Raw genomic sequence first — 19,069 nt, forward strand, 5'->3', positions numbered from 1 at the left:
CTTTATTTCAGTTCTCCATTGCCTTATAGAACATTACCTCCTGACCCATCGGCACTGTTCTCCCCATGGCTAGGACTCTGTTGATCTGTCTCAGTTGTTTCGTTTTCAGTGGACTGAGCTGTAGATTCTGGTTCGGCATTAGTCTCCCCAAGGACCATCCTTCGTTTTAGTAATAAAACCTGTGAAAATAAATAAAAATTACCAGTAGTTATCATATTAAATTTCCTTATGAAGATTACAAAAGCCATTTTTCAAATATTAAGTATTTGCAATTTCACCCACAAAATATACAGCCAATACACTTTACACTACCATCACCAACATAGATTAATGGGCTGAATGGCCTCCTATGCTGTGAGCATTCTATGATTTGACCACTTCCAGTTTTGCCTGATTACGTTAGTGCTTATCAAATAATTATTCCCTATGATTCCAAGGCAGGTGCAGGGGAAATCAAGAGTCGGAGGGAGATTAAAATGATAGATTTTAAATTGGACCCAGTCATTTTATGCCCACAACAGTGAAGCTGCCTTACTGATCACTTATCAAATACCAAGATTATTTGCTTTAGCATTTGTCCAGCATCTGATATTTTATCAAAGTGTAAATGTTTCCTTTTTTCTTTCATTACCTGGGTCTGTAGGACACCAATTAGTTGGTCTTTCTCCTCCAGGGCTGCCTCAAACTCCTCCTGAATATGTTTCTTTGCTTGCTGATCCATTTGCAGTTCCTAGGTGTTGAACAGAAAAACATCATGAAGATACAACAAGAGCTAGTTTTAACAAGAACTTCAATAAAAAATAATAAATTATAACTCAGTCATTTCACCTCTTGACATTTATAACAGAGACACCTGAGGTTATGGTCTGATCAGTACAGACCATAACACACTGGAATACAGACATATAGGGTCATCAAATAACGCAAATGTAATTTGTCATCAAGTGCAGAAATATATTGAGCTCCCGCTCCCACTTACTCCACCCAAGTCCAGTCCTCAGCCATGTGGGTGGTGGTGGGGGAGAGGGGTAATCAGGGTAAGAGAGAATTCAAATAATTTCCATTAGACATTGTTAAATGTCTTCATGCAGGAACAAAAGGAAAACACAGCATTGGGAGCAAATTTAAGTTCCTTCTAAGCTATGGCATAGATGATAGGACACTACTATAGCCAGCTATCCACCACTGTTGCATTCATTGCTACTGGCACAAAGATTGAAAATAATAGGTTAAGTTTCATTTCAGACAATTTCAAAGCATTAGGAGCCGTTTACAATTATGCTCTCTGCTGGGAAAGGTAAATTGCAAGATGAAGAAAAGGGGAAAAAATACCTTAAAAAGGAAGACTAGTGACTTCTTAATGGATAATTGCACTGAGTCATACACGGGGACTTTCAGAACATAAGAAAGCTGAATCCTTGCCTTTTGCAGATGTCTGCCAGCCTTCATATATAGAGGAAGGTACTCCAGAGTATCTTTCCAAACTGCCACACTGTTTAATTGTGAAATGTGAGACATTCCAGCTCTGGAACTTTATACCTGGATATTCAGCTTTGTATAGCTGGAGTCCATGCGTATTACATTATCAAGAATTGTGTTCCATTTGGTAAAAAGCACAGTACATGAAAAAACGCACAAGGATACGGTTCTAGTTTATCAAGTTTTCTCATTTACATTGTGGGCATGCATGTCTTAAAATACATTTATTGAATGGCTTTTGAACTGCAACAATAAAAGTTCTTTTCTTGTAGAAATATTTGACAGCGAACATTTACATTCAAACCTAGTAATTTGATGTATGTCAAGCTCCCTTCTTCCTTCCCCATGTTCAGACTATGAAGCTTTTTGTTACAACTTGGATGAATTCAAACACTAGGTTTTGTCCAAATAATTCCTCCACAAACTTCCATAGAATTGGGATTTGCATTCAAAAATAGTAGGACAAAGATGCACTCTCAGCTTTATCTTTATTTCGTACTTCAGTCAGATGACAGTGGTGTGGTTACATTGATATATTAAGAGAAATCTTCAATAAAAAAATTACAACTTATAGCACATCTCATGTAAAATAATCATCCTGAAGTGCTTTGCAGAATGAGATTAACTAAAAATAATATGACGTTCTTATGTAGGAAAAGGCTACGTAAAACCTACATTAAAATTTTCCCAGTAGCAAATATCTCTTTGGATTAGCAAAACTCAATTGATCTTGTCCTACTTATTGTCATCCTTTCTCCCTCCCCCCACCACCCATTATAACATTGAACTGCATGTCCTTTTCATATATTATGCATCACTGCTCAGCAGATAAAGAAAGACAAAACATCTCAAGTTACTACTTCATCCACATTAGTATGCTGCGGAGCCTCATGTTTCCACATTAAGTTTTGTTTCCTTCAGCAAATGCGATTCACATAAAAACATTAACAATTAAGTTTTACTCTCATTTAGTGAATATGTAGCTTAAATTTGAAAAGTCTTTGATGCACAATTTTTTTTTACGAGCTACATAGAGTGTTGTTTAGGGTGCAGGCTGACAGCTTTGCAGGGCTATTTCTGTCAGATAACTTCATGCCAGTCTTAAAGCAAGCCTGAGATAAACTGTTTTTGTGTGCAGCAAAGTTGTCAACTTAAAAGACACCATTTCCTGTCAATAGTGACCAATGACCTCAATATTACAGGCAAAACGAGAATACCAGGTACATTCCAAACACATGCATGTACCAAATAGGTTCATATTCTGTTCAACTCCAACACAACGACAAATACATTTAAAATCCATAGTGTAAATTACAAACATGTTAGATGTTAATCAAACTTTGAATTACCTTAATATACATTAGGAGCATTAACTACTGAAAATACCGTGGGTGTAAAACACCAAAAGCTTCTGCCCCTCCAAAAAATACTATCCCAATGTGCACATATATTACATGCCAACTGCAAGCACGAGATACTCTGCAGCAACTTTCAAGAGGTTAAAAAATTATTTGCTCAGATCATCTAAAATGGAATCCATATTTTTCATATAATAATCAGCAACTTTAACATCAAATTTAGGAACAGATAAAATTAAAAAGAGTAAAACCTTTGAAGATTCAATATTTAGTCACCATCTGATCTGTATTGTTCTAGCAGCAAAACATGCAAAAGCAACAGCTCTATTTCAAAAATGTGCAAGCAGAGCCTTACCTCACGAAGTTCTCCAATTCTACGAAGAGATTTGTCTTGAGCTTGACTCAAAATTGCCTAAAAGCAGTGATAGAAAATAGTTTAGTATTACAATATACCCCACTTGCAGATAGCTTAGTGTTACAGCATGCAGCAGTCACATATCTGAAGAGGTACTGTTTGAAGATCAGCCACAATAGAATTTCTCCATTTTGATTTCACAGCGATCTTTACTTTTCCTATTCCACTTAAAGATTCCTGCAGCAATTGGTGAAGTAAATTACTACAATTATTGCTTCTGAAAATATCATTACAATATTTAAAATGATGTTGCTGAATCACCCTTACCTTTGGAAAACAATACTTTCATCACTATTTTAGAAGTTTCACAAACAACAATGCATGTGTTATGACAGACAAATCATCAGAGCGTAAATGACTTGCATCACGCACGACTAACTTACAACGGATTTGTAAAAACAGTAACTAAATGAGTGCAAATATTCTGAAAACTATGTACTGAAGCTTTATCATTCTTTCAGGCTTGCATGGCTACACCAGAATAAAGTCCATTGATTTGAATGTTAAACTACCACAACATTTCAGCTGAACATTTTCATAAGCATTTCTCACCGAGCTAAAATGGACACAGGTGAATGTGTTGCAAGATTTCCAAAATATTCTTCAGTAGAGCTCTATTATAACAAGGGTCCATTTGTAATGCAGGTTCACTGTGAACCCAAGGTCGGCTTCTCACACCGGCTTCATCCCCGAGGACTAAACAATGGCTGATGTTGGCCATCAGGTTATTACAAGCCAGCAGCAACCCGATGACTTGAAGCCATCAATTTTCTGTGCATGTGCGCAGTAACATCGCTAGTCATGTGATTGGTACTGTCACGATGTGGACATGCTAACAAGTGGTTGCGCCCCATTATAACGCTGGTTGGGAAGATATTGTGTTATAATGCAGCTCAACTGTACAATGTTGGGAGGAAGTCCCAAGGTACAGATGAACTATAGAGCAGATAGTCTCTATAACACGTCTGAACAACAACAACTTGGATTTATATAGCGCCCTCCACGCCGGACGGCATCTCAGAGCGCTTCACAGTAACGGATCCCGGGGCCGAGCTAGGGGGAGGGGGAGGAAGGTGACCAAAGGTGCGGTCGAAAAGAAAGGTCTTCAGCAGAGATCTGAAAATAGGAAGAAGCGAGGTGAAGGGAGTGAGGAAAGGAGTTCCAGAGCCTCGGGGCATAGTGGCTGAAGGCACGGCTGCCGAGGGTGGAGCGCAGGACTCGGGGGACAAGGAGGAGGCCAGACCTGGAGGAACGAAGGCAAAGGGCACTGTTTTGAAGAAAGAGATCAGAGACGTAGGGGGGTGTGGAGGAGTGGAAGGATTTGAAGACAAGGGTGAGGATCTTGAAATCGATCCTCTCTGGGACAGGAAGCCAGTGCAGTTTGGCAAGGACTGGGGTAATCGGGGAGCACAGTTTGGTGCCGGTGAGAATGCGGGCGGCAGAGTTTTGAATAATCAGGATTTTATGGATGGTAGTGGAGGGGAGGTCACAAGGAGGGAGTTTGAGTAGTCCAGCCGAGAGGTGTCAAAGGCATGGACCAGGGTTTCAGCAACTTTCGGAGAGAGGTATTGGCGGAGACAGGTGATGCGTCGGAGGTGGAAGAAAGCGGTGCTGGTGAGGGACCGGATGTGGAGGAGGAAGGATAACTGGGGGATGAAACTGATGCCTAGGTTGTGTACGGGTTCGGAGAGTTTTAGGGGGAGGTCCGTTAGGTGGAGGAGGTGAGAACCGTGAGATTTTAGGCGTTGATGAGTGCCAAAGAGTATGGCTTCCGTCTTGTCAACGTTCAGCTGAAGGAAATTTGCGCTCATCCAGCCCGAGGTCTGATAGGCAGGCTGACAGAACATCAGGGGACTGGGGGTCGCAAATAGAGGTGGAAAAATAGAGTTGGGTGTCGTCCGCATACATGTAGAAATGTACCCCATGTCTGCAGATGACATCCGCAAGAGGGAGCATATAGATCAGAAAGAGAGGCGGCCAAGGATGGATCCTTGGGGTACACCACAGGTAACCGGGTGAGAGCGGGAGGAGAAGCCGTTTGTGCAGATGTACTGCTGGCAGTTTGTGAGGTAGGACTCGAACCAGGCGAGTGCGGCCCCACTGAGGTCGATGACGGAGGAAAAGCGGTGGAGGAGGATGGCGTGGTCGACTGTGTCGAACACGGCGGAGAGGTCCAGGAGGACAAGGAGGCAGAGGAAGCCCTGGTCACAGATAGAGAGGATGTCGTTTGTGACTTTCACAAGCTCTGTAGTGTGGGCGGAAACCGGACTGGAGGAGTTCGAAGAGGGGGTGGGAAGAGAGGTGTGCGCGAAGTTGATTGGCAACAACGTGTTCTAGGATTTTTGCGAGGAAGGGCAGGTTAGAAATAGGGCGGTAGTGGTTGGGGTTTGAGGGATCTAGGGAAGGTTTTTTGAGGAGCGGGGTGATGACAGCGAGTTCTGAAAGAGACAGATACTTCTTAAATTTAATATCAAATTAAGTGTTTTCTGCCGAACAGAAACTGGATGGAGAGTGCCGAAACTTATTTCAAATAGGACCCTTGACCATTAGAGGGATACGTTGTAAATTAGTCAGTGCCACATCCAATGGCTAGAATCTAACAATGCAACAAAAAGAAAAGAAACATTACTTTTATACTACAAACTGTTCATCTTTCGTCACAGGTACGACTTGCATTGATATCATGCTTTCACATTGAGTACGTGTTGGAGCCCTTCACAGGAATGTAGTTAGACACTGAGTAAGGGAAGGAGTTAGCGGCAGGTGGCCATGGGCGAGTTCAAAGAGGTAGTATTTGTCGTGGGTCTTACACAAAAAGAGAGGAGATGAGAGAGTGCTAGAGCAGGAGTTCCAGAGGTCAGGAGCTTAGGAACTGAAGGCTCAGCCACTGATGGTGGTGAGGAACAGGTGAGCTTGCAGCAAGCTTGAGTTTGTTAAGTGATGGAGGTCGGGCTGGGAGGAGGGTAGGAGATCAGAGATAAGGGGATATCAAGGAGTGGATTGATTTGTAGGTGAGGGTGAGGACCTTGAAATCAATCTGCTGGGAGCCAGTGAGGACTGGGATGATGGCCATGCAAAGTTTGGTGTAGGTGCCGGAATTTTGATGAGTTGCAACTTGTGATTAGCGGAGCAAGTGAAACCAGTGAGGAGTGCACTGGAAACGTCTAAGTGGGATGTGAGAAAGTATGAATGAGTGTTTCAGGGGCATTTGGTTCAAGATAAGGGCGGAGGTGTACAATGGGGCGAGGGTGAAGGAAGGTGGTTTGGTGAGGGACCGGATGTGATGGACAAAGGAAAGCTGGATGTCGACCAGGACACCAAGATTGTGCATCTGCGCAGAAAATTTGAGAGAGGCTAAGAAGACTGAAGAGATCAGACAGAAGAGACGGGAGGAGACAATTAGTGCAAATTTTTGGACATGTGTAAGCAGGGCAATGTCACATGTACAAACACTTGAAGTGCCTATTATTTACCTGCATTTTTTCTTTGTCTCTCTGCAAAGTTCGATAGGCAGTGACTAACTGTAAAAAGAAAATAGATGAATTTACAAAATGCCTATGAGGGAATTTGCATGATGGTGTCAAAACATCTGTACTTTAATTTACAAAAATGTAAGCACTTAAATATGTGCAATTTTACAATTTAGCAGAATTTATTTACACCAGGTTTTGATTATACTTAACATTCCTCAGTTTCATAGCTTCCAACATTCTCCAATAATAAAAGGGAAAAAATTTGAATCCTACATATAATACAGAGGTGAGGTGATCAGTGATCAGATTCAACTTGTGCATACCGAGACCCAACAATATGAAATACAATTTGTTTTTATTAGTGCCTTTCACATTGGGAGGATGTCTCAAAGCTCTAACACTTAGCTGGGAGGAGAAAGGTGACTGAAAGCGCAGTCAAAGATTATTCCTGAGATTGCACTGAATGAGGGAAGGAGTGAGCCCAAGGGACTCCAGCATAGAGTTCCAGAGAGTGGCAGGAGAATGGCTGAAAGCCTGCCTGTCGATAGTGGGGCAAATAGGGCCGGGGCCATGAACAGGCCAGTGTTTGCTGAGCAAAGGGAATTATTGGGTTTGTAGGGTTGAAAGAGGTCACAAGGGCCGTGGAGGAATGGAATGCGAGAAAAAAGATCCAGAACTCGATATGTTGATGGAAAGCTAGTGGAGCTGAGGGATGACAAGGGTGATAGGCTTGTAGTGCCTGAGCAAGAGGTCCAGGGTGCAGCCTATGTAGGGAAGAGATAGGGAGACCAGCAAGCAGAGGATTGGCATAGTGAGCCAATATACTAAAAACTATTACAAGTTTATTGAGTATCTGAAACTAATTAAATAGATGCAATAAAAGTACTAAATCATTGTGCCTTGGCATGAAAGAAAACAAGTTCAATCCTCTTAGAACAGAGAGAAGTAAGGGGGAGAGAGAAGGGGCAGAGAGGAGTGAGGGGGAGAGAGAAGGAGTGAGGGGGAGGGAGGAGGGGGAGAGAGAAGGAATAAGAGGGTCAGTATCATGCCCCATTAACAACAAGAACTGACATTTATATAATGCCCTTCATGCAGGTAGCATGCCCTTTCTCGGACTGCTTAGTGAATTCACTATTCTATGAATTCAGATATCTAGTAGAGAGCAGGATTGTTGGATGCCTGTAAGCAGACTTTATTTATTGTGGTAGGAGTTGGTCAGATTAGAAAATTAGAAGGCGATTGATTTGCTCACAAAAGAAACTCAACAAAAATCATTACAATTTAGTTATATGCACAATGCCTGTGCTCTTTCCCCACTCAGCTTTCAACCAGCAAAGCCCGCATCATGTCAGGAGTCTTCAATTATTATTTGTTCCTCAAGTACTCGTGCAAGATATGTAAATGGCATTATACAAATCTAATTTTGTTGTTGTTGTAAAATGAATATATGGAGCACCATTCTGTATTATGGGGCAAGAGGTATACCAAGTAGTTGCTCTATTAGTTGACCCTGCTGCTCTTTGTCAGACTGTGTGTGTGTGTGTGTGTGTGTGTGTGTGTGTAGGGAGGTGGGGGGGGGTGTTACAGATGACGCTGCATCAAAATCATCAGGGAAAAACGGGTGAATAGTTTCAAAAACCTGTCCTTGATGGTCAAACTAGTGAAGGTTAATTCCGAATGGAGGAAACGCAATGCAGTTCAATGGGGATTAAACTGCCCAAGGAACTGGTAGTGGCATGTTAAGAGGAAGAGAGAGTATGTAATTTTATTTGTCAGGTTTTTTGGTCTTCTATACCTCAAACAGTTGCAAGGTTTGTTATAGCTTTTAGTATTTCCATATTCTTCCAGAGGCTATTTGTGTCTCAAATCTATACTTATTGGCACCTTCGTATATTCATATACAGAATATTGTCTGCCAAACATTAACATAAAGTATTTTTGAAATGTCATTATTTCACAACTTTTAAGTGTTTTGTCAACATGAATGTAATGTTAAATGCAATAACTCTGGAGAATAAAGCCCACTAAAAAGCATCTGTTTAATGGGCTATTCTGAAAGAAAACCCTTTTGAAGATGTTCAATTTCAAACCTTTCTACTTAAGTTGGATGAAGATCAGTATAAATTGGTAGAAATCTCTTTATCACACATTATCACGCATGTGTGCTACTATGATCTTAATGCTGCATTACAGCATTTATTTGACTGCAGGATTCTGTACCCCAGCCATCTGTAGAGGCCAGTTTCAGCATGTAAATGGGTATGACACCGATTTAAATACCATTTTGCTCAGTTGAGCAATGAATCAACTAGAGGCCAGGGGGGAAATAAATGGTTAGGTTACAGATACATATTTGGTGCATCTAGAATCAGATAATCTGTTAAGAGGCATTGGCAGCAGCCTGGAATGCAAAAAGTGACCCCATCCTTAAAGCTGCCATGGAGAGAGATAAGCAAACTGTTGCTTAAAGATCTTGTCTTTTATTATTGAATTTGGAGTCCTGTGGTGAGAGCACTCGTCTTGCAAGCGAGAGGACCTGGGTTCAATTCTCGGGCAGGGCGAAATGTTGGGCAAGTTTCCATACTCCAAATGCCTCTGTTTACCCAGCAGTACGTAGGAACCCAGTTGTTAGTCAATTTGATGGATCGCTTTTCTGGGGGTAATAATTCCTTCAAAATAAATAAACATTTGGTCACTCAATCCACGACTGTTTGTGGGACAGCAATTGGCTGCCGCGTTTCACTCACAAAATATACAGTCAATTCACTTTACAGTATATTCTGTGAACAACAACAACAACAAGATTCCATTTATTGAGCGCCTTTCACGTCGGGAGGACGTCCCAAGGCGCTAGTGAAGCGCTTTGAGACATCTTAAAGACGTGATAAGGCGTTTTATTATTATTAGAATTTATACCATTATTCAATGAGAATTAACAACCCATTTATAACATATTGCTTATGGAATAAGCCCAGGTTATTTGAAGCTATGTATTTACTGCATTTCACATCCTTTCAAAGATGTAATGAATTGGAAATAATACATTTTAATAGTTCGTACCTCTGAATATTTCCCTCTATAGTTGTTCAAGCTTCGTTCTATCCTACGGAACTGATGGGATGATGGATCCTTGCTAAGACTCTCAAAATTGGAGTCTTCTGCCTCACTTTCTATGTCCGAGGATGGATCAAAGGTGGTACCAGAGCCAGGAACATCTGTGTCTATTCGATTGAGAGACTCTCTTGAAGCAGTTCGTACCAATGTTTCTTTGGAAGGAGATCGGAAAAGTTCTTTTGCAGATGTTCGAAACAGAGATTCCATGGATGGAACCCGAAGCTGAAGTTTCTGTGTAAAAGACTGTGCCTCAGGCTTCTGAGGCAAAAAATAAAACTTATTTATAATTAATAAACATTCACACTGTTTCACAAAAGCAGCAAAAAGGATATATTTGATTCACTAAACTTATAAAACCTGCACTTGCTTTGTGTGAGAAAGTATGTTTTATCCATTTTTAGTAGAAATAATCTTTTTCTAGAATTTTAATATTACTTTGTCACATATTTGTTTATTTGATAATCGATGCAATAATCTCAATGTAAAAAACCCCACCATTCTTGTAGACATTCAGCTGCGTAACCCAAAAAATGCAATATATTTTCAATTTGCTTTCAAGTTGAATCAATTAAAATTGTGGCATTTGAGAGGATAACATTTTAATTGATTCTGTGCCGCATTATGAAAACATAAAAGCTTTTTTTGTTCACATTTCTTCAAAAGCAAAGTATTCCCATTTCATGCTTAGTGGTCATCTACTGCCCCCACTGCAAAATGCTTTGAGATTTTCTTGTATGTCAAGGCACGTACTTACCAATAATTTGTAGAAATTAGAAATAAAGTAGGCATTACTAAAATAACTGACTTAATATTGCATTGATACCAGAAAACACTAGAAGTGTAAGATAAAATACAATTACTAAATACATCACTGACTTTATATTGTGCTAAATAAAAAAAATCTTATTGCAGTATTAGATGAATGGCTTCTTGTTGGCCTGAAAGCTCTAGTAAGCAGAGTAAAAGTTCTAGTTCTCACTTTGCACCTTAAATATATTGCAAGTTAAGGGCAAAAAGTATTTACCCCCCTTCACCATTTCTTTTCGCAAACTAAAAACAAAACAATGTTGCAAGATATGAGCTGACATACTACCTTGTGAATAATAATAATAATAATAATAATAATCCTTGCATTTGATATAGCGCTTTTCACATCGGGAGGACGTCCCAAAGCGCTTCACAGAACACACTGTAAAGTGAATTGACTGTATATTTGTGGGCAAACGCGGCAGCCAATTGCGCACAGCAATGTCCCAAAAACAGTCGTAGATTGAAAATGACCAATTTATTATTGTTTTTGGTTTTGGAGGGATTATTATTAGGAGTGTGGAGTAAGGAAACTTGCCCAAGGTTTCGCCCTCTGCCTGGAATTGAACTCAGGTCTCTCGCTTACAAAGCGAGTGCTCTAACCACTGAGCTACAGGACTCCATGTATACTGCAATCAGCAAATTGTCCCTCAAGGCAGGCTGTTTTCTAAATAAACCTGTCACATTCTGTACTATCTAACCTGGTATCTGTGAATAGTATTCTCACTAAATCATACATAAATACAGTATTATTTTTCATCTGACAGGGAGCCAGTGGAGTTTGGCAAGGACTGGGGTAATCGGGGTTCAGTGTGGGTGAGAATGCGGGCATCGGAGTTTTGGATGAGTTGAATTTTGTGAATAGTGGAGGAGGGATGGATGGATACAAGGTACTTCAGTGGGCCAATAACTGGTGTCCTATACTTAACTACAAAGAAATGCATCAACGAACTAAATTAGCCATGGTTAATGGCTTATCCTTCATGTAGTACCTTTAGTATTTGTTGCTTGCTTACCAAGATGTGTTTCTAAATAGTTATTTTAATATTAATTTCTACACCACTCAGTTTTTGAATATACATGAATAGATAGAGTTTGACCATGCAGAAAATTATAGGAGCAAGATATTTATTTCTCTTGCTGTCATTACAAGTTGCAGCTTTGCATTTTGGTTTTTAATTCCCGCTAGCATCAGTTTATATATTGACCACAGAAAGCCTTGCCCTATTGCTGACAGTCACGTATTAGCAACATCATTATGTTGCTTCAGGTATTTTTCCTCTGTTTACCTAGCAGTAAGTAGGAACCCGATTGTTAGTCGATTGGCAGATCGCTTTCAGGTGGTAATGATCTCTTCAAAATAAATAACAATAATTTGGTCACTCACTCCACGACTGTTTGTGCAACACTGCTGTGTGCAACTGGCTGCCGCGTTTCGCCCACAAAATACAGTCACTACACTTTACAGTATTTTCTGTGAAGTGCTTGAGATATCTTGAAGATGCGATAAGGCACTATATCAAATGCAACGATTATTAATGACATTGTCATGCTCAAGAGCAATTACCTGAGGGGTAACCAAACCATCACCGTTAAAGTCATCTGTGAACTTTGAAGATAATACATTTTCTTCTGAGGTCCTAAGTACATTCTGTGAACAAAAAGTATAAAATCAATCACACTTTTTATTAAAAAAACTAATATTTTTAAGAAAAGCAATACAGGTAGCATCCCCATTTCCCTCAAAGTACTTTTCACCATTTAAAAAAAATCACAATTATTCTCTTAACTTTCGGTTAGGCGTAATGCACTGAGCATTTAACAGTTTTTGAGTCTGTTCTTGAAAGCTACTGGATTACAGGTATTGGAAGTTCCAAATCTATTTTCCATCATTTGTGATCCTCCTATGCAGCGATGGAGACTCAGTAGCAACAAGTTAAATCCTGCATCTTCTGTGGGTTTTATATCTATTTTCAACTAATTGAGTTTCTTTTTCAGTCCTGCTCGTAATCTATTGCTTGAAACATTCAGTGAAATAGTATGTGCTCCAAACATTTTTAATACAAATACAGGTTAAAATCAGCAGTAGTCTTGAGCAGGGAACAGAGTAGAAGATTAGTTCAGTAGCACATTTAGAATTAGGGCAAAGTTAATTATCCATATAAATCACACGACGACCAACATATACACACACAAACATACATACACACACACCACTTTGTGATCAAAGGTTTTCCAATACTTATTGTACATGTTATGATAACTGTAGGAATATGTTCCATATCTGCTGCATCATTGGCCTGTGTGAGAATGGAGGTAGGAACTGTTATTTGAAATTAGATGCTTTATAATGTACTGTGCTTATTGCTGAGCAGAATAATTTTCCTTTCTATTCAACAAACCTTAGAAAATACCATTTTGGGGGCATCTATGTCAAGGTATAGAGCTTCCAAATTACGAATGAATTTAAGAATTCACCAAAACTCTGTGCAATCTTAATTCTTCAACACATTGGTCTACATCAAACCATGACAATTTTTGGTTCTCAGCTTGGGGAGTAACAAGGTTGTAACAAAGATTATGTAAGGCAGGAGATAGTATTCAGTTCACTGGCAAAAAAATTGTGAAGCAGCACATATTGGTAATGGGGGAAGGAAACACACTTTTAAGTAGTAAGGTTTTAAACAGAGCAGAAAACCAGAGGGACTTTGGTCGGAAAATACATGCCATAAATAGGCGGACTCCTTAATTTTATATCCAAAGGCATAGAACATAAAAGGAAACTTTGAACATCGAGAAAAGCTTACTTAAACTACTTTTGGGAATATTGTGTACATATTTTGGCACTGTTATACAAAAGCTATAAAACTAATGGAAAAGACAACAGAAAACCTGCATATCACTGAACTGAGTACTAGGTAGGAAAGAAGAATTTACTCAATTATTTTTAGCTTATTTGTTCTACTCATTGAAAAAAACTTTCAGAATGCATAGACCACATTCAACCAAATGTAAGAATCTAATCACCCTTGTTACTTTTGAATTGTGATTACCTTATGGTGCAAATAATCTTAAAAATGCATTATGAAGTACTAATTGGTTAGGTCAAATGCCAATAAAACATCTTTCCATATGCATGTTACTTTTTTTTTAAAAAAGTTTAAATTAACATGTTAAGTGTATACCTCCATCGATTTTTTTAAAAATTAAGTGATGCACTTGAAAGCGTTTTGTTTTATCGTCTAAATAAAGGACTAGGAGGTATGTATGATAGAGCTCTAATAGATGGCACCAGACTATCAGGAAGACAAGTTTTAGATCAGAATTACCATAAGGGGGCGAATTCCTTGTAGTAAAGGGGCGGGGCAGAGAGAGAAGAGAGAATGTGGTGATGGAAAATTGTATTCCATTCAAGTAAAGACTTGGATGCACATCACCCATCTATAGCATTGCTTGGGGGTAATGAGTACTTTGCTTTGAAAATAAAAATATATCAAAGTAAATAGTGCTTTTGGATGCAGCTGAATAACGTTGCATTGAATGTAGCCAATACTTAACCTGGATTCTATACTGTAATATCATTGACTAATAGATCACAGAACACTGCTATTCACTCAGTTTCCTTTCCTCTGTGCATCAGTCGATTAGTACAAAGAATAGATTATGCAGAATTCAGATTTAGTAGATTAATTTTTAGAATTGTCAATTCATTATAAACCCAAACACCTGAAGTTATAACTAGACATCTAATTGAAAGTGACAAGCAGCTACTAACATTTCAAAATTGACGTTTTCGAAGAATTTCCTTAAACAGGGGAGCTAAAATAATTAACACACATTACACACTAGTTTCAAAAAAATTTTTCCCCAAATAGATTGCTTTCAATTTAAAATTAATATCAGTAAATGTCACATCCTTGCAAATAATTATTTTATGAGTTTGCAAGATTGCAACTCTTTACAGCTACGTTCTAACGATTGAGGCTGCAGTGGAATAGCTTTGATCTGATATTTATGTCTCATCAGCTCCCACCCCACTGGCTCAGGTGCCAACCTAGTAAAGTCTTTGAGACATCCTTCTGACATAAAAGTCACTGTATAAATAAATGTGTATTGTATCTCAGCTATCATACTTCCCATTGTTTTTATAACTACAACTACAGTGTGCATCACATCTCTAGGTTAAGGTGAGTTATGAAAACAATGGGAAGTATGATAGATAAGATACAATACACATTTATTTATACAGTGACTTTTGGGACGTCCTCCCGACATGAAAGGCGCTCTATAAATGAAACCTTGTTGTTGTTAACATTCACAGCAGCAAATTTGCTCCATTTTCTATAAGTAATGGCACTATCCAAAGCCAGGGAGATGCAAACATCAGAGTCCAGGATCATTAAAGATATCTTTAAAAGTATTTTCCCCTCTTCATTTCCCCCTTGGTATCCTCTTTCCATCTCTGTGTGACCCTTCCATCTGGCTGTCGGATTTACCTCTATCCCTCAATGCTTTTCCCTCCTTTAATTTTCTTATTTGAAAGTAATTAAAACAAGAAATCATTGAAGATTGTGATTGTTCACTGACTGTGTGCATGATTATTCCTCTCCTCATCCAACATCTGCTCAAAAGCATGTTCCAGTCAGGATTGTTGAAGCAGCATCAATTTTGTTGGCAGTGTGAACGGTGTGCAAAATTTGCTGATAATTTTCCATTCAATATCAAGGAGTTCTTCTCAGTTCACATTTCCAGGCACATTCCAAATCATGCACCCATGAAGAAATTATTTTTGTCAATTTGCCATCAGCTTGTCAATGCACATGAAGGCCTCGTGTGGTAGAAAACTGTCAGAATAGAATTATAATTGGCAATCCCCTCCTGAGGCAAAAATGCCTAAGGATCTGATCTTTTTGATAGTCAGGTCCAAACCAAAATGTCAGATTATTTTCCATCCCTGAATAGACTTGACTGTTCAAGTGAATAGCACCTGTTATTGCACATGGCAATCTCTGTGGAATCCAGAATATTGTCCTTCAATAAACTATGCACCTGGGAATGAATGTTATGACCTTTGGAAAACTTCAGCTAAATTAACTCTAAAACTCAACAATTCAAAATATTCCTGAGCTTGGGGAAGGGGCTACGTGGAAGGATATAAACAGCCTGAAATTCCACTTCTAACCACAATCCACAAACCCCTCCTGGAGTATGGAAATCTGGCAAAGGCAGTATTAGGATTGCTAAAAATCCCCCCCCCCCCCACCATTGACTACCTTGCCAATGCTCAATGTCAAGAAGGCTTGTGCTTTTTTTTAAAAACTTTTTTTGTATGAATAATAGCTCATGTATGAATAATAGCTATTTGGATAATAAGCAGGGAAATACTCTACTTGGAAGACAAAAGTCAAAAGCCCTCATGAGATAGGGAGTTTGAAAACTGGTGAAGAAAACAGGACACCCAAAACAGTCAATCAAAAACTGGAGCAATCATCTTTTATTTTCATCTTCAATGAATTTCTTTTTGATATCTCTTCCTTTCTCTCAATTTCATGTTTTATTCGCTGTTCCCTTCCATTTTCTGCTTTCTCTCTGTCAATGTTCTTGAATCAGTGTAAAAGAACATTATTACTTTCATCTCCATCTTAATGCAAATGTGATCTATTCATCTCAAAAAACACAAGACAACCACACACAGTCATGACAGTCTTTTAGGGTAGGGTCAAAAAAGTACAAGCATTCTTCTCTGATACGAAACATCTGACAATTGACAAACACACAAAAAAAAACTTACCATCACACTTTTAAAACACTATTAACTCAAGTGTAATGGTTTAGATGTACATTTATAATGTACATTTATAATGTACATCTGAAGTATATAACAAGTACAACAGATTCAATTTTCTAGAAATTTCAGCCCTGGAAACCCTGCTGTATTTTTTCCCTATAGGAATGCATATTTGAAAAAGTATATGGTAATTTATTTGAATTCAGATTTACCATTCCAGGAACTATGGATATAGCTGCAGAGTACTAGTTTTGTCAGCAAAGGGAGAATGGATAATCTATTCCAAAAAATATTTTGTCCATTCACTGATTCTGTTCAAATTTGAACTCAATTTGGTAACATTTGTTGAAAACTCTAGTTTAAATGCAATTAAGTCCAAATTAATCCATTAAACAAACCATTTGCTGCAATTCATCTATTTAGTCTACCTTAACTTCTAAACAACACCAGTACAGATGCAAGCCAATGACTACCATCCCTTGAAGTAAACCTTTGCTTCTTAAGCATTAGTTCACAAAAACATACATTGTTGGTTATTATTCACAGCAGCCAATAGCTGAATATTTAAAATTATTACAGCAAAGCTTCAGCAACTTGGTACATTAACATCTAAGGATTTCATTATTTTATTGCAGAGGCTTTCTCCTTTGAGAGATGCAATGATTGTAAGGTGAAAAATGCAAACTAAGAATATATTTTTTTTAAAAAACGAAGTATAAAGCTGGATATACGTAAAGTTAAGCAAGTGTATGTATTCCAAAGGAGACACCAGCCTCAGCTAACGTCTAATGAGATCCTTAGATTAACTCAGGGTTAAAGGGTAAATGCCTTTGTAAGAAAGCAAGCCTCTAGTAGCACAACTTCTTCACTTGCTAAACATTTCTCCTACCCTGCCAAAGGCATTGTTGGGAGGGTCGGAGGACTCACCACATTGACACTCAGCGGCTTAGGCCGTTTGGTGCTTTCCAAAGCAAAGATAGTATATTCAGAGAGAAAAGCAGGCTCTGCAATCATCCCGGCCAGCAGCTGTTGCATTCATAAGCAAGGAGAAGAACAAAGAAAAATAAAGAAAGCTCAAGAGGAAATGTTGCATATACTTTTGACACAATGGAAAACCGATTTACATCAATGTTCTCGTTGTGAGAGGATTCAGAGCACTTGCTTTCAGGTTTTGCGGTCAATATATATTGAAAGGCAAGGCTTCAGGAATTCACTTTTGTGTTGTGTGCTGATTAGGTTTTCCAATGAGGAAAGGCAATGTTGGGAAATTATTTTTTATTTTTGCACCAAATGTATCATCCAAAATGTATTCCTTAGATGGGGTTATAAGCAGTTTATATTTTCTCTTATACTTTACCAAGAATCCCTTGATTTCACCCCCAGTCTCAGAACATATGCTTTGTTTGCTAAATGAATTCAAAAGTCTGGAAGAATAAGATCCAAAAACACAATGCTGATTGTGATTATGAAGTGTAATAGGTTTAGAGAAGGGAAAACACTGACCCCTACTATGTAGAAGCAATTACAGGGTTGCATAATTTGCTCCAAAGCTCACTTAATATTCTGATTTAATCAGGCTATTCTGTTCAAGTATACTGAACCTGGCAAGAGCCAAAACACCCAAATGCTCCAAGGTGACAGAGAGAGCAATTTCACATTGATTTTACATTTCTGAAGAAAACAGCACCATCAGCTCTCCAATACAAATCAGCAACATCACAGACCTAACGAGTCACAATGGTAAAACAAGATTAGCTCCTCTTGCCTTCCACAGCTCATATGGGATGGTGCCAAGCAGCAGTGCAGAGAAAAAAAAACTGAACGACATTTGATTGAATCATTCGGGAGTGTGGGTAGTGGAAGACATGGAGGAAAAGGGAAGAAACATTATGTATATCCTTGAAAAAGCAAAATTCTTACATCTTGAATGATTAGTTGAACAGTTGCTGCAATTAATTCAAAAAAAGACTAAAAATCTGCATGTACAGCTAATCTCTGAGCACTCCAAGATGTAGCGAAGGGCGCTACATAATTGCAAGTTGTTATACCTCAAAACCAAATTTGAAAGCCATTATTATCCTATACAAAGTTAATTTAAAAAGGATTAATTGATTATCTCCATAATTCACATAATATGGAAGAAAGACACAGTATTAGAACAACTTAAAATAGAGTTCTATGGGGTAGTATTAAGTCTCCCATCGGTCTGGTAAAGGTAAGTGAACATATCTGGGTAGTCTACTGTGTAACACTAATCAGTGGACTATTTCAGTGAATAGTTTGTTTTCTAAAGGGGAATCAGAAAGTACTTCTGATGGAAGTAAATGGAATTTTGTTGTACTTCAAAGGCTATCAATTAACAATCAGTGCAACACGGAGTGGGATTTACCCAAAAAAGTTGCAATTTTAACACTGTGGTTGCAAATATTCACAAATGCTCTACTCAAAATACTGTGTAAAAAAACACATGACTTTGTTAGAAGTATTTGACTTAAAAGTTTTCTTTTAAGGTGGTAGAAAAGAAATATGCAGTAGTACATTTTGTAAGAATGCTCCTTTCAGGGAAACCCAAAGACCTTACATTTTAAAATTAATACTTACCTGAACATGTGTTAACAACATACAGGTAAAAGAT

General features: G+C 38.6%; 1 protein-coding gene across 1 annotated transcript in view; it reads right to left on the minus strand.

The window, feature by feature from the left end:
- The window catches only part of LOC103185533 (golgin subfamily A member 4), an 80,078-nt gene that overhangs the window by 51,905 nt on the left and 9,104 nt on the right, over positions 1–19,069 (minus strand). Inside the window, 7 exon segments of the mRNA XM_042332455.1 lie at positions 38–179; positions 632–730; positions 3,193–3,249; positions 6,726–6,773; positions 9,786–10,097; positions 12,214–12,297; positions 17,362–17,460. Coding sequence (XP_042188389.1) covers positions 38–179; positions 632–730; positions 3,193–3,249; positions 6,726–6,773; positions 9,786–10,097; positions 12,214–12,297; positions 17,362–17,460 — 841 coding nt within the window.

Source organism: Callorhinchus milii, unplaced genomic scaffold, assembly GCF_018977255.1.
Source record: "Callorhinchus milii isolate IMCB2004 unplaced genomic scaffold, IMCB_Cmil_1.0 Scaffold2, whole genome shotgun sequence".
In the NCBI taxonomy this organism is placed as follows: domain Eukaryota; kingdom Metazoa; phylum Chordata; class Chondrichthyes; order Chimaeriformes; family Callorhinchidae; genus Callorhinchus; species Callorhinchus milii.